The 15,149-nt window shown below is 47.3% G+C and overlaps 1 protein-coding gene across 1 annotated transcript in view; it reads left to right on the plus strand.

The window, feature by feature from the left end:
• The window catches only part of EPB41L4B (erythrocyte membrane protein band 4.1 like 4B), a 124,164-nt gene that overhangs the window by 58,590 nt on the left and 50,425 nt on the right, over positions 1–15,149 (plus strand). Inside the window, 4 exon segments of the mRNA XM_035723673.1 lie at positions 103–212; positions 2,164–2,194; positions 5,423–5,456; positions 9,313–9,377. Coding sequence (XP_035579566.1) covers positions 103–212; positions 2,164–2,194; positions 5,423–5,456; positions 9,313–9,377 — 240 coding nt within the window.

Below are 15,149 nucleotides of genomic sequence, written 5' to 3' on the forward strand. Positions count from 1 at the left end.
AATTTACATTGGAGCTCTTGAAAATAGAAGCGCGCTTCCAAATACGCCTCATGTACTGATATTCTGATATCGGTGACATGCAATGAAATATTTACTTTCCAGCGGGCGGACAGAGTATCAAGCCACACATGGCACCAGGTTACGAAGAACCAGCACCTTCGAGCGGAAGCCTAGTAAACGCTATCCATCCCGGAGACATTCGACATTCAAAGGTGGGGTGTTGTTCATTCTGCCTGGAATTTTACATTACAGTTTAGTGGGTTAAGCCCTGAGGAGCTTGGTAAAGCAGTTCTTAAAGGAACTTTCTGCCATTCTGCTCTGTCATTCCGAAGAATCCCAACGGGAGGGATTCTCTGGAGGGGAATCAGGCCACATTTGCTGTCCACTGTCTTTAGTTTTTCTCATTGGATGTGTTCATTTTCTTCTCCCTCTTTTTCGTACTTCTCTTCTTGTGCCTCTTTGCTTCTCCTGGACCTGGGACCTTAGGAGTATCGTAGATTACCACGTTTCTTGCCTATGGAAGAGGGTGCTGTGTCTTGGAGGGAAAAACAGTCTTTTTTCTCCGTCTTACAATTTCAAATGGGGACTTTAGTCTCATGCTAACCACCTAAGAGCAGATCCAGAACCTTTAAATCCTGGACTTAGGTCCCGCAGTCCATCCGAACACATGCTGCCCCTGAATTTAGCCTGCCCTTCCCCCACCTTTCCAGAGTCCCCTGAGCCTTGTCTGTCAGTTACTAATGTGGTCTCACACCTGTCTGAGGCCGGGGTTCCCAATACAGGACCAGTCAGTGAATGAGCAAGAGGCTCATTTAAACCCAGCCTCCACATCCCACCTCTCAGCTCTCCTCTGTCCATGCTTGATTGTTCCTCCCTTCAGGACACCTAGTTTAGCATTGAATTGTGGGCTCGTTCTTGGCACGGCCTCTGTACTCCCAACCCCCCAGGCCCTCTCCTACATATCACTTACTCCTAGTGGCCATTCCATAGATTTTCCTTATATAACTCAGGGCTTAGCGGGCCTTTATGGGACCCACACCTATACTTGCCCCCCTTCTAGAATCTTTAACCTTGTGTTTCCCACTGTTTCCTGCCTTTTTGAACCAATGGTGCATACCATGGCAGCCAGAAGCTCTCTAAAGTCATTCTTAGCTGCCCTAATGGAGAAAAAAATGGCCAGAGCCCAGGAAAAAGACCAGAGGGTGAGAGGCCTGGGGGGCTTGCCCAGAGAAGGGTGACAGGGGATGAAGGTGATTGATTGCAGGAACTGGCGGTGACAAGTGATGTGGTGGGGGAGAGAGGGAGGGCTGTGTTGCCTCCCTGTCAGGCCTTATGCCTGCTGTGGTCCATTGGGTCAGCGTTGTCCAGAAACACTCCAAATAAGGAAGAACTTCCTCATGGTGTTGTCCAAAGATAGAGCCATCTCAAGACCTTGCTGAGCTCCCAGGCCCTGGAGGCGTGCACAGGCACAAAGGGAAAGACCCTTGGCGTAGCCACTGCAGAGGGAGGAAGTGGCATTTGACTTGCCCCTTGCCCCCACGGGTGGCTTTGGGGCTCTTCCAGACCATGGCTTCTCTGATTCTCTACTTTCCTTCCCAGTCTCTATCCTCTGCCCTCTTTTGTTTTACTGACATTTTTTCAGCCAGAGTTCTGGCATCTCTGTGAAGCTTTTAATGATTTTTCCATGCTGCACCCTTTACAAACCAGAGTGGAGTCTAAAGGAGCTCTAGCTCTCTCCATGGTCCCCTCTGCAGAAACACACCCCTGCACTAGCCAGCAATGTCTGTCCCGAGCTCCCCAGTGCAGTCCGGCTCGTAGTTCAGCCTTTCTCATCCCTGTATGCTATCTTTGATTTGACACACCTCTCTGTCTCTGTGTCAAGACTGCGAGCTCCTTGACAGCAAGAATTGTCTCTGATCTCTGCATCTGAGAGCACCTGGCCCTGGGAGCATGTTCAGCATTCGCTGGGTGACTTGGAGGGGTTGGCCCAGGGGAAAGGAGACTTTTCCTCCAGAAAGGAGAAGTAGCTGAGGTGAAGATTCTGCCTCCTGGGGTCGGGACCCCTCTGAGATCACAGAACTCTCCACTCTGGTCATTGTCATCGTGTGGTAAACAGTGACACAGCTCTCTAAGATGACACACCTTTCTGTTTTTCCTTTAAAGCAAGCAATCCGGTGATAGCGGCTCAGTTCTGGTAAGTGCCCCCAGCCTCTGGGGTACAGCTCTTCTCTCTAATTGTTGTCTTTATTTGCAATGTTGACTTTTTCCTTACTACAGTTAAACCACAGAGTGAGTCACCTGATGATATCCCTCCCCTTATTCTGCTGCCCGCCTGTACCATAAGGACACAATAGAATGTTCCAGGACAGTTTTTTTTTTCTTTTTTAAAATGCAGCTGCTTTGTTGGCATAGCTTTTTGCTTTGTTTGTGACGACGGTGGGCTTTAGATAAAGGTGAGGGGAAGGTATATGCTGCACTGTGCTGGTGGCATTGCCAGCAGCGATGGGGAAGTGAGGCCGAGCTCCGGAGCAAAAGCTCTGTGAGAGCAAATGCTGAATCTCCTCGGTGACATGCAGGCTCTACAGTCGTACAGCATAGACGCCCTTGCTAAAACAAGGCGTTGTTTTAGCCTTTACTGAACGTCATGCAGACAGAAGAACATGTCACAAGGCGAAAACTCCAGCCCAGGTGTGAGCAAACTTTTCCTGTAAAGTGCCAGATCGTAAATACTTTGGACCTGAGAGGCTGTGTTCTCTCTTTCGTGGCGGCTCAGCTCTGTCTCCGGCACACAAAAGCAGCTGAGATGGTGTGTCAATGAAAGAACACAGCTATGTTCCAATAAAACTTTCCTCGTAATTGCAGGTGGGCCAGGTTCGGCCCACAGGGTGTGATTTGCCTGCCCCTTCCCCAGCCCGGGTGTTCTTGATCTTTCCTGTACCTGGAATCTCCTGGTGAGCCTTGAGAGCCCCGCCTCAGCCAGGCCACGCCCCAGGTTAATTGCATCCAGCTCAGAGAAGGTGGACCCAGGTATCTGGTTTTTTTAAAGCACCTAGGTGATTCTAGCGTGTGGCCCAGGTGAGAAGCACCATCCCACCTCTCATAGACCTCTTTTTCTCTCTCGGAAACAACTCTTTGCACATGTGAGCTCTGACTGAGATGGACAGCCGTCATGCTAGAGAATCACAGGCTGTATTGTTTTGGCCCTGGTGCCCAAGCTCCAGCCACTGATAGCCCATTTTAGTTGGCTCCTTGATCTTGCCAGGCACAGGTCTCAGGCTGCTGGGGAGATCTCAGAGGTGAGCACAGCTTGACTGTGGCAGGTATTCCAGAGAGGTGGCAGGGCCTGGCATGGGGGTGGAGTGGGTAGACCATGCCGTGGTGGGTGATGAGGATGCAGGCCAAGGGACCAGGAGGCCTCCCTCCTTGCCCCCTAGCCTTGCTTTCATCCAGCTCTGGAGCCTTAGGCCTTCCTTCTGGGCCTCCACGGAACACAAGGAGGTTGTGCTAGATCAACGTTGGTCTGCACTTCTTAGCCTCTGATATTCGCCTCCTGGAAGAATCCTGACCTGGAAGCCCAGCTTCGAGCACAGACAAAAGTAGAGCTGCTCTGGGTGAAGCCAGGCAGGGAGGAGGAGGCCGGCGCCTGCCTGTTCTTCTGCCCCCTCACCACCGTGCAGCCCCAAGACACCTGGCAGGGCCCCAAGGTGCTAGAGAACATGACCAGCCCCTGTGTCACACAGCTGGGAACTTGGCCTTCTGTCTCTGATTCCAAGCTCCGCCCACAGTACTTTTCTGCTGGGGGGCCAGCAGCTGACTCTTGTGTCTGGGTTCACATCTTGGCACCTAAAGAAGGGGCTCCAGAGTCCTGTTGAACTGCCGTGCATCACACCCTGCCCCTGAGGGAGGGAGGTGGTTGCAGGGTTACTTCATGGCTTCCTTGCAGGCCCACAGGCATGCCCGTCTCTAGGATCCCCATGGCAGGTAGCCTGCCCAAAGTAGTCGCACCTTTCTGCACCTGTCAGCGTGTCTTGCTTCGAATTCTCAAGGGGCTTGTGAGTTAAGACATGTCTTTCCTTTGCTTTCTAAGGAAGTGATTGTTTTGTTTGTTTTTCCCTAATAAAATTATATTTTTCTTTTAGCATCTAGTGGAAATTATATATATTGGGAACCAAAACAAACTAAAAAAAAGGGTCCACTGGTGGGGGGGAACCACAGTAAATATACCCTTTAGGAACAAATGAACTAATAACCACTGTTCGCAGCTGTTCAATTGCTCTTCACAGCCTGTGGGATCCGGAGTGAGTAGGATTGCTGTGGGAGCCAGGGATGAAATTGTGCTCTGGGCTGCAGAGGTGATACCAGAAAAATAGCACCTTGCAGTGCAAAATCCAGCTGGAGGTGAATCTGGCCCAGAGCCTGGCTCTGTGCACTGGCCCTCTCTGAAAACTGGAACACAGAGCGCCATTTAGACCCCAAGCTAGACTCATAACAATGAAATGTTTCTCTCCTTGTCAGAGAAGCAATAAACCTTGATTTCAAACACACCACCCTAGCAACGTAGCCCAGCGATTGCACTGTATTTGTGCTTTTCCTGCCAACCTTGCGTATGAAACACATTGGTTGCGTTTTATGCATGAAACTGGCCTTCTCTGCCTGTATATATAAATATATATATAAATACATATATATCTTTTTTTTTTTTTTTTTTACCAGAATAGTTATACTTAAGAGTCTGTCAAACTAGAATCAGGCATGAGGAGCCTCAGGGGGCCCACTTGACTTTGTGGAAAGTACATGGGCTTGGGATCGAGCAGATGTCCGTTCCAGTGCTGGCCCTGCTACGGTCTAGCTGGCTGGCCCTGAACAGATTTCCTCACTTCTCTGTTAGGTAACCTTGCCTTTATCTGTAAAATGAGGTGGTACCAGTTATTGACGTCATAGCCTTGTTGTGTGGGTTAAAGAGTAACAGGAGGTTCCCAGTACAGAGCCTTATATGGAATGAGCGTTCCAGAGCCGTGGCCAGATCACAGCCCTGTTGATAGCAGCGGGACCCACCGAGTTAGATGCTCGGGAGAGGCTGAGCTCTCCCTGCAGCTGGAGAAAGCTCTGGGTGGCTGGAGCTGCCGTGGGGCCACCCCGCAATGCCAGTGCAGACCTGGGAGGGGAGCTCATGACATCACGGGCAGGATTCTGGAATACTGCCTTCGTGTTTCTATCTGGGAGCTCGAAAGTGATGACTAAAAGTTGCTGTTTGGTCACCTTGTTTATATGTTCATTTAAACAGCTAATAACCAAAAAGAAAATGGCGTTCGTGAAAGTTCCTAACAGTATTGGTAGGATTTGCTGATGATGGTTAAATAAATCACTAATAATGCCTCTTTACAACCTGTTACATTACAGTTTTTTCCCTTCTTTTCTTTAGCTCTAAAACAAATCCCGAAGTCCATAATTACCAGGTGAGATACTGCTTTTGAAGATTTTCATTAACACTTCAAAGTTTCAAAATTTTCTGCATTCAAGCATTCATTATGCTTATAGCCAAATTTTGAAGAAACAATAACAAAACATTTTTTGTGGGTGGGTGGGTGGGGGGTTGTTTTTGTTTTTTGAGAAAACGGTAAGAGGAGAGCCTTGTTCTATGACCCCTGGTCCCTTCTGGTCATTTCAGCTGGGCCTGTTTTTTCTTAACATTGTTAGCTGGCAAACAGCAGGAACATATGTTTAAGTTTCTAGGTGGTCAAATACAACCTCTTAGGGGCACTCAGGTGAGGCCGTGTTTTGTCAGTGTGGTCTCGGCCTTGAGAACGTGAGTCCCTTGAGATGTGCCTCCAGGAAAAGATGTCTTAGGTCACATGTTTGGGAGATGGTGAACCCTTCATTCCCCTTCTTGGATCTTACAGTGCCCATTCGGGTGTCAAAAGTACTGAGAAATCCTGCAAAAAAAGATACTTTTTTTTTTAAGCCATTGTTTCCCCAAATCATTTGACGATTGAACAGTCCTCCTCCATTTAAAAACAACAACTACAACAACAACAAAAACTAGCCTCACCTCCCTGCCTGCCTGTTTTTTTGGAGAGTGTATCTGTTAACATCAGTGGAGCATTGGTTTCTAGAACCTTCTTTATAGAGCATTGTACCAGGCCTGTTGAGCCTGTAGAAGGAGCACAGAGAGGTTTCCTTGGCTGGTGTTCTGCTCTTCTACTGGGTGGCCAAGCAGGGCCCCCACCCCCTGCCTGCCCACCCACCCATACCTGGGGTTGGCTCTTGCTGGCCATTCACGGCCTTCTACAACCTGGCTCCAACATGCTTTTCTACATTTTTTCCCCCCTCCTCCCAGCTCCTTATCACGCATCATGTGTTCAGCTCCCATAATCATGGCCCCATAATTTCTTCCTGCTGTTCCTTTGTCCGTGTTTCTCTGCCTGAAATTCCCTTACCTGTCTGTGCATTAAAATATCCTCCAGAGCCTCCTCAGAAGGCACCTCCTCCACAGAGCCTTCTCCGATCCTCCTGATTGATGATCGCCGACACTAGTGGTCCTCAGTCTTGCAGCTGCACATCTGCCAGGCTTTAAAAACATAACCAGTGCTCAGACCTCACCCCGGACTGATTGAATCAGAAGCTCTGAGGATGGGTCTGGGTATCAGACACCTTCTGAGCACCTATGGTGGTTCTGATGAGCAGCCGGGGGGAGGGAGCCCCCTGCACTGACAATGTGTCCCTCACTAGGTTCGTGCTTAGAGGCAGCATCCATGTCTGATGACCTCCTCGCTTGGGGCCATTTTTCTTGTGCTGGGTGGGTTCTATCCAAGAACACTACTCTCCTCTCACCAGTCTGGTTTTGAATGTCACAAGTAAGAAGCTACTCCATAAGGGGTTCTCCTGGGAGCATTATTTTAGTGTCCTTCTTGATCTTTTGTTACTGTAGATATTAATTCCTTAGATGGGGGTGGGATCCCAGTGTACATGATCTTGACGAGGTCTCCAAAGTATGTTTCAGAAGAATTTTGTGATACCATCTTCTGTACGTGAAATCATCTTCACAACGTGCAGAACTTGGACATGACTTCTGAGTTTGGGGGGAATAACATGTGCATAACATGCACAAAGCATAAAAGTGCTTTGAACCTGGTAGGGGAACAGCCTGGTTTCCCAATCTCATTGCTTTCTTTAGGTTTTTGAATCTTCTCGGTCACAGGTTGGCTTTTTGGTTTGGAGGGATTTTCAGGTGTGAGAGGCTGGCTGTGGGGGAAGGGAAGAGCTGTGGAGGGGTGGTCCCTGCTTGAAGGCATGAAAAAAATGAAAATGAAGCAAAGCCTTCCCTGCCCAGAGTAAACATGGAAACAGTTGTCCATTGAACTCCAGGCACAAAAACTGTTTACCTAGATGTTGTTCTTCTCATAACATCTTTGGCAACCCTTGGTCTTCTACCCCTTGCCAAGCCTTAGAGGTTCTGTGTTGCTCTATCAAGGTTTGGGAGTGAATTGACCAGGAAGAGAATGTTCTGAGAAGTGGGCTGATCGGTAAGCGTCTGAGTGCTGAGAATGGTTTTCAGGAGGATGGCCTTGCAGCGTCCATCTTTCTGCGAGCTCAGCCAGCTGCAAAGAAGGATGGATTGCTGTGGTTTTGATAAGGACACTGTTGGCGTTTGGGGAGGGACAGTTCTTCATTGTGGGACTGTCCCGAGAGTTATAGGATGTTTAGCTTCCCTCTTTCTCCCCGGTAGTTAATAAAGGTAATCCTTTTGTCATCGTGACAAGCAAAAGTGCACATACATATTTCCAGTTGTCCCCAGGGGGACAAAACTGCCCTGGTGAGAGCCATTTGGGTCAACACTAAAAAATGCTCCTTGACAGCTTTAGAGTGTGAATAAATTACCAAAGGAGTCAAAGGAAGGTTTGGGAACATCCTTCCAGGTCTTTATGGATGAGGTACCCACCTTGCACTAATGAATCTGATTTGATTGTGTTTGAAGACAGGGAATAGAATAGGAGGTCCATTTCTCTTCTAGATTATTCCCTTCTGTTGGAGATCCAACCGGTGGAGCCTCATTTGGGGCCTGGCTGTGTGACCAAAACACTTGAAGCATTCAGCTTTGCGCAAACCGTCTAAACTCTAGGTCTCTGTCTCCTTGAGAGAGGTCCGTTCTCAGATTAGGCTCCTGAGATCTTTTCTCTGGATCCTTTTCCTTTAGCATGTCTTTTTAGGGGCTGTACACTTTGCTTGCTGACAGGTATCTTTGAAGGAGAGAGGCCACTAGAAGACAGAATAGGCAGGGAGGGAGGGCATCTTCGGTTCCTGAAAACAGAATGAACAGAATTACTGAGAATTTTCCATAATACAGAACAGGTTTGTGCTTATCAACCAAAACAGCAGGGAAAGGAGAAGGGGAAGAAATAATTAAAAGAATAATGGTGGCAAGATGATAGTGACTTAAAAGTCAGGAGGGTCTAATGTGCTGCACAGAAAATTTAGCCTTGAGAAGCCCCCTTGGCTTCTGGCCATGTCTGGGGCCACCGCCTTCTGTAGGCCAGAGGTGGACAGACGGCCCTACTACCCAGCCAGGCCTGCCTTGTCTTCACCTCTGGTCCTTTGGTGAGTCACCAGTCTGGATCTGTTTTCCCATCTTTCAGCGGATAAATTCCTTCCTTCCTTCCTTCCTTCCTTCCTTCCTTCCTTCCTTCCTTCCTTCCTTCCTCCCTCCCTCCCTCCCTCCCTCCCTCCCTCCCTCCCTCCCTCCCTCCCTCCCTTCCTCCCTCCCTTCCTATCAGGATAATAAGTGCTCTGGGTGATTTGGGGTTTTATTTTTGATAGCAACCGGGTGGGGCGTGAGGTTTGGTACTGGGTTTTGGATCATATTTTAGAAAAATATTCTTGCTGCTTAAACAAGGGAGAAAGAGACCGCCCACAGTCCTGTTGCCTTGGTGTCCCTGTCCAGTTCTCTTGCATTTGCAGAAGCCACTCTTAGGCATGGTTGTTGTCATTCTCAGCGATGACGAAAATCGTTTCTGAACTTACCATTCACCCCCTATCTTGGGTGTCTTCCGTCTGTTCCCTTGAGGGAGATGAATATTGCCTGTCCTGGGGGCTCTAGGGGACCCTTTCTGGGCAGATGCCTTCCCCATCCCCCCACCCTTTGTCGTGGGGGAAACGTGATCATCCTGGAAAGCCACCTCCCAGCCAGGGTTTCATTAGAGCCTTTCCATTCACAGCCCTGGGCCCCTCAGCTAGATGCCAGTAAAAGGGAAAGTAAATGAAGGCCATTGAAATCAAAAGGTCATCGAATAATCAAGTTTGGTATTTCATTTCTAGCCTCAGTACCATCCCAATATCCACCCCAGCCAGCCTCGGTGGCACCCTCACTCTCCAAATGTAAGGTAAGTGCTTGAGCTCACAGAGCTGTACTTTTTCGAAAGTTCTCCCTTTGGAAAAACTCGAATTCTACCTACTTGGGAATCAAAAGTCTGCATCAGAAACAGCTGTTAAGAGTTGCCGTGTCATGGCAGAGATTAATAATTTGCCAAGCAAAGGAAGCCAGTGATGAGTCTGGATTTACCACAGTTATGCTTTTTGAAATAAAAATGAATTGGGTTTTGTTTTTTGGGGTTTTTTTAGGCATTCTAACCTCAGATATTTTTGGTTTGGTTTTGTGTTAGAAATGTTACTTAAAATTTCTAAGTAACATTTTCCTGTCCCAAGAATTCAGTTACTAAAAATGTGCCTCAAGCTTGGGGATTTTTGTTGTGGGTTTTTTGAAAGGACGTTTTTTTCAGGGTTGGGGTGGGGGGTTGTTTTTTTTTGGGTGACAGTAGATCTTTTTTCTAAACCCAGGGGTCAGTAAACTTTCTCTGTTACGAGCCAGGTAACGAGTCTTTTCAGCTTTGTGGTCTCTGTCACAACTACTCAGCTCTGCGGTTGTAACTCTGAAGCAGCCAGAGAGAACCCAAGAGTGAATGGGCGAGGCTGCATTCCAATAAAACTTATTTACGAAAATAAGTGGGTGGGATCTAGCCCCCTAGGGCTGTTTCCTCACCTCTGCCCTAACCCACCACAATCCTTTCCAAGTAAACTGGCACCTGGCTTGCTGGGTTTTTCATCAGGCTTGAGAGTGTTTTGATGCCAGCTTTGTAAAGGCAAATGTTCCTTTGCAGATTTGAATTTTAGATCAGTCTTAATTGGTGTTTGTGTGTGAGGCTCTTTCTGTTGGTGAATTCACTTTGCATAAAGTTATTTCTTGGTGAGGTTGCTAGCCTTGCTGCTTGAGAAAGTATGGAGAGAATGGAGTGATGAAAATAAATCCATGTGGAGCAAGGCAAAGGAGAGCCATTAGGTTCTTGATGATTCTTGCCACTTTTGTTGGGGGACCTTGGAGAAGGACCACAGTGCAGCTGTACCAACAACACTTGATACTCGGGTAACTTTTTAAAGCTAGTCAGCCCAGCAGAGTAATAACTCTAAATGTTTCTGTATTGCAAAGGCAGTTTTTTTTCCAGACAGAAGAAAACAGAAGAGGTTTCTAGAAATGCTATTTTTATTGACCTTATTTTTACAGAATTTTAGACTTTTTAGTGCCTGTTTTACCACTTTAGTTTCCTTCTGAGGTGCAACCTTGCCCAACAGTTTGCAAAGGGGATTCTGTGGGAGGCCACAGCAGGGTCCTCTCTGGGGGGCATTGGCCTCCCCTTCGAGCTCGCTGATGCCCATTCTTTGCCCCACCCCAACCCTGCTGGATCAGTGTCTGCGGGTAGGGCCCAACACTCTGTTTTATCAGGCTCTCCAAGGTTAGAGAAGACTGAGATACCTACCCCAAGAAAAGAGAGTTCCTTGGCCCAGCACTCTTGGCAAACTCTGCCTAAGGCATTCACAGCACCCGTTAGCAGTGCGCACACAGCGCTGAACGGTGCCTGGCCAAGGACCCCTTGTCACCTGACTTTCCTCAGACTGACTTGCTCAGCAAGGTGCCCTTTGAGAAATGATGGTATGGCCGTGGAGCGGGCTTCTCTTGACCTGGATGTTGATAGATAACCTGCATTCTGAATTTTAAAAGAAATACCTTAGAAAAACCATTCGTTTCCATCTGTAAGCCATCCCCATTGACACGGCTCATGGTTTCTCCTGCCCACCTCCCTCATACTTGTGTTGTTTCACTCACATTTCTGAATTTTCTTTCATCCCTCCCGCTAACCATTCACTCTGCCAACAAAACAGGCCATGCTTTCAGGATGACAGGCCACCGCACTGGGAAAAGTCGGCCAGTGGAGGTGGCAGCCATTTCGATTATGTCCACGACCAGAACCAGAAGAACTTAGGAGGATTGCAAAGTATGGTGTATCGAGATAAACTCATGACTGCACTTTGAGAGACTGAAGCATCTCACCTCCATTCACCATCACAATGTCCTTACATCCCACGAAAAGTGTCTTGGCATCACATAGACGTGTTTGCACAAGTGTCTTTGCGGAAAAGTTCTGAGAAGTGTTCCCGGCATCCATATAAATATTTGCAAACAACCACAATCACTAGTCGTAATTTACTGTTGACTGCATTCTCAATAAAATGAAGGTAGTTAAAAGGCTCAGGAATCATTTTAACATTCTGATTTTAAAATTGGAGTAAAAGTCTGTGTTGATCGTATTGCTATGTACTTGATATTTCTTCGTTATTTAATGAACGGGACCAAATAACACCAGGAGAACATGGGAAGATGGCTCTGCGGAGAGCACTGCACAGTCCTGGGGTGAGGAGGAGGCTGCTGGGGCCCAGCCCCGGCCACTGTCAGAGGGTGGACAAGCCCTTCTCCTCTGGTGGCCTCCTTTGCCCCATCCGAAAAGAGTGGGTTGGACAAAATGTTCGCCAAGCTTCTTCCAGCTCTACAATTCTGTGATCTATGAAACGTCAATATTTTCAGTCTGAGGATCTAACATTCCATCGAAATTTCTCAGAGGGAAAACTGCAAAATCCCCTTCTCTAACAGAGGGTTACCCCTTTCAGAAGCCAAATAAAGTATATAACTGGGTAGGTGGGACCTGTGTATGGGGAGGCTCTGAATTTCCTATCTTAAAGCAATCTAGCCACTTTGAATCTTAGCAGATTTACTAGTCACAAATTGCATCGCATCCGTATGCTCGAGTACGAGAATGATTTTTTTAATTATTGATTGGTGCTGCTAACTTGTGTGATTTCAGAAGACATGATTATGAATACACTGTCAGAATTTATAGAACTTGAGGCTTAGTTTTTACCTTGGACTTCACTCTTTAAAAAAGCGACATGCGATCCAAAATCCATTTATGGCTCAAATTAAAGTATATAGGATTTTAATAAAGTTGTGCCAAAGCATCCCGTAGAACAGGATGGGGTGGGTGTCACGCAGTCATTTCGTAGTTCCAGCTAATCAGTGTGTTGTCTTTGAGGGTAGAACTTGTACCGAAATACTTATTTCCCCCCATTTCAAGCCACAAGTCAAACATTTTTTTCTCTTGATAGAACTGAGATAATTTTTCACTAGTATTTCCGTGAAAACAGTTCTTAAACGCCATTTCCATATGTGTAATTGTAATTTGGCCCATTTTAAGCTTTTTAAAAAAAATGTATTGACATCTCTTGAGATATTTTATTGCTAAAATCTGATCTATTTTTGGTTGCCACAAAAATCTGTCCAGAGGGAGGGACTCAGCTACACGCCCTGCACAGTAGAGTCAGTCGCCTATAAACTTTTCCTAAGATATCTGTTTACAGGTGTATTCCGTTTTAGCAGATGTTTTGATCCTCAGTGTTTGTGCTGCATACAAATAAATGTGTTCCGAAACTTTTAATCTTACTGGTACATTTTTACCAATGTGTTTCCAAGGAATAAAGATTATTCTTGCTTTTTTGGACTCCATCTTCATTTTATGTTGCACAGAAGTATCATTTGTGGATGACATAGATAAGGGGACAGTGAGCTTTTAGAAGTCTGAAGGTTCAGTTAGGTGAGGTGGAGCAAGTTCATCTTAGAATGAAGCTACTCTGGGGAAGAGTAGCTCTGGTAGGCACCCTGGCTGAAGCTTTTCTTCATCTGGTGCATCTGTAGTGAAGGTTCTAGTCACTGGGGCTGAGCAGAGTGAAGTGGTGGCAGAGTAGGTTTCCCCCTTTACCGTCCTCTGATGCAGGTGGGTGTTTGTCCCAGCTGCTGTTGCTGTTCCTGGTGGAAAGATGTCCAAACCTGTGTCTGTGGCTGCCCGGAGAGTGTGTATACATGGATACCCTCTAATAAATACCTTTCTGTTTAAAATAACTTCAGTGGATTCAGTCGTCTACAACCAAGAAGTCTAACAGGATGCATACTTACGACCTCCGAAATGTTAAATGACGTGTCCACTTTTCATCCCTCAGCTTAGTGGGCCTCTCTCTGCTGCATTTGATGGTGGTGGTCACTCCTTCACGGCTTCTTGAAAGTCTGTGCACTTGGTTTCTGTGACATCCGGCGCTCTAGCTCTTTGACTTTTTTCTCGGTCTTTTTCACAGCCTCATCCTTCCGTCTTCCTATTAAATGTTGGTGTTTTCCAGGGGTCCTTCCTCTGCCCGCTGCCTTTCTCACCATCACAGTAGATCCTGGGCCTTCTCCTGGCACCACTTTATGGCTGTTGACCATGAAGTCATTATCGCTAACCCAGACTACTACTACTGCTCCTATGAGTTTTTAGACTGACATTTCAACCCGCGTATCCCATGTACACCTCAAACTCATGTCAGAAATCAAATTCATCATCTTTTCCTGGAGAACAAAGAAGAGACTTCCGCCTGATTCTCCACCCGCAAGAAGAATGTATGCACACTCCATCCATAACTCTTCCTCCTGTTGCCCCCAGGTCTGCTCAGCTCCTGACCTTGTCAACCCTGACCTTGCAGCAACATCTCCTTTCTGCCTCAGAGGTGTTCTTCCTGGTCTCTTTGACTCCGGGCTCCTGCCGAGCTCATTGTCCTCACAGTCATTCCGATGATCGACATCTGCCGGGGTTCTCCAGCACCCAAAGGGTGAGGTCCAAGGCCTTCTCTATGGAATCCCTTTGCTGTCTGCTTCTGTTCTATTGCTCTAGCCTATTTCGCCCCATTTCTTACCCTCCCGTTTAAATTTCTACACCACCAAGCTGCTTGTTGTTCCTGGAGTGCACCATATCCTGCTGTTGCTCCTGTCTGTGCTTTGCAAATACTGTTCCTTCTGCCCAGAATGCTCTCACTCCCATCCCCTTTGCCCAACTCTTGCTCACCCCTTATGCCTCCACTCAGACGTGGTCTTCTCCCCAGGACTCCTACCACCCTCATTTCTGCAAACCGGGTTAGTTTCTGTGTTCTGCTCTGTGCCTGCCCCTCAGCTCTGCTGTATCAACATTGCATTCGCTACTTTACATTAAAACTGCCTCTTTTGTTCATCTCATCCTGGAACCTGCACGCTCCTTAAGTATGAGCTTTGTCCCGTATTTGCCTTTGTTCCCCAGTGCCTGATAGATAGCAGGTGCTGCGTGAATGTCTGTTCAGCAAATAAGTGACTCCACATTCATTCTAACAAATGTCTGACCAGGGGCGCCTGGGTGGCTCAGTCAGTTAAGTATCTGCCTTTGGCTCAAGTCATGATCGAGCCCTGCATCAGGCTCCCTGCTCAGTGGGGAGCCTGCTTCTTCTCCCTCTGCCTCTTCCTCTGCTTATGCTCTTTCTGTCAAATGAATAAATAAAATCTTTAAAAAAAAAAAAAAAGAAATGTCTAGCCAGATAACAGGCAGTACGTCACCTCTCGGCTGGTCCAAAGGTATCTGAACAGCTGTACCTAGTCTAGGGCGTTGCGTTTTGAGTAGGACATTGACCATCAGCTATGTTCTGGCTTCAGCTTCATCATCTGAATATGACTCGGTGTGTCTGCGGTGTTCTCATTCGAAGTGTCGGTGTCATGATGCACGTTGTTATTACAGGGCAGATGATACTGGAGAGCTACTGGAAACCCCGGTAGGACGACATAGATCCGCAGTAACATGCCGGGACTATTAGCCAGATGTGTGCTCCCAGCACTGCGCATGTCACTTCATATGATCTTCCCGGCCACTCTGTGTGGTGGGGGATGTCCTCTTTGCTCACATGGGGAAGCTCAGGCTTCGGGTTTAACTAAGCATCTTGCA

This window comes from Zalophus californianus, chromosome 13, assembly GCF_009762305.2.
Source record: "Zalophus californianus isolate mZalCal1 chromosome 13, mZalCal1.pri.v2, whole genome shotgun sequence".
NCBI lineage: Eukaryota > Metazoa > Chordata > Mammalia > Carnivora > Otariidae > Zalophus > Zalophus californianus.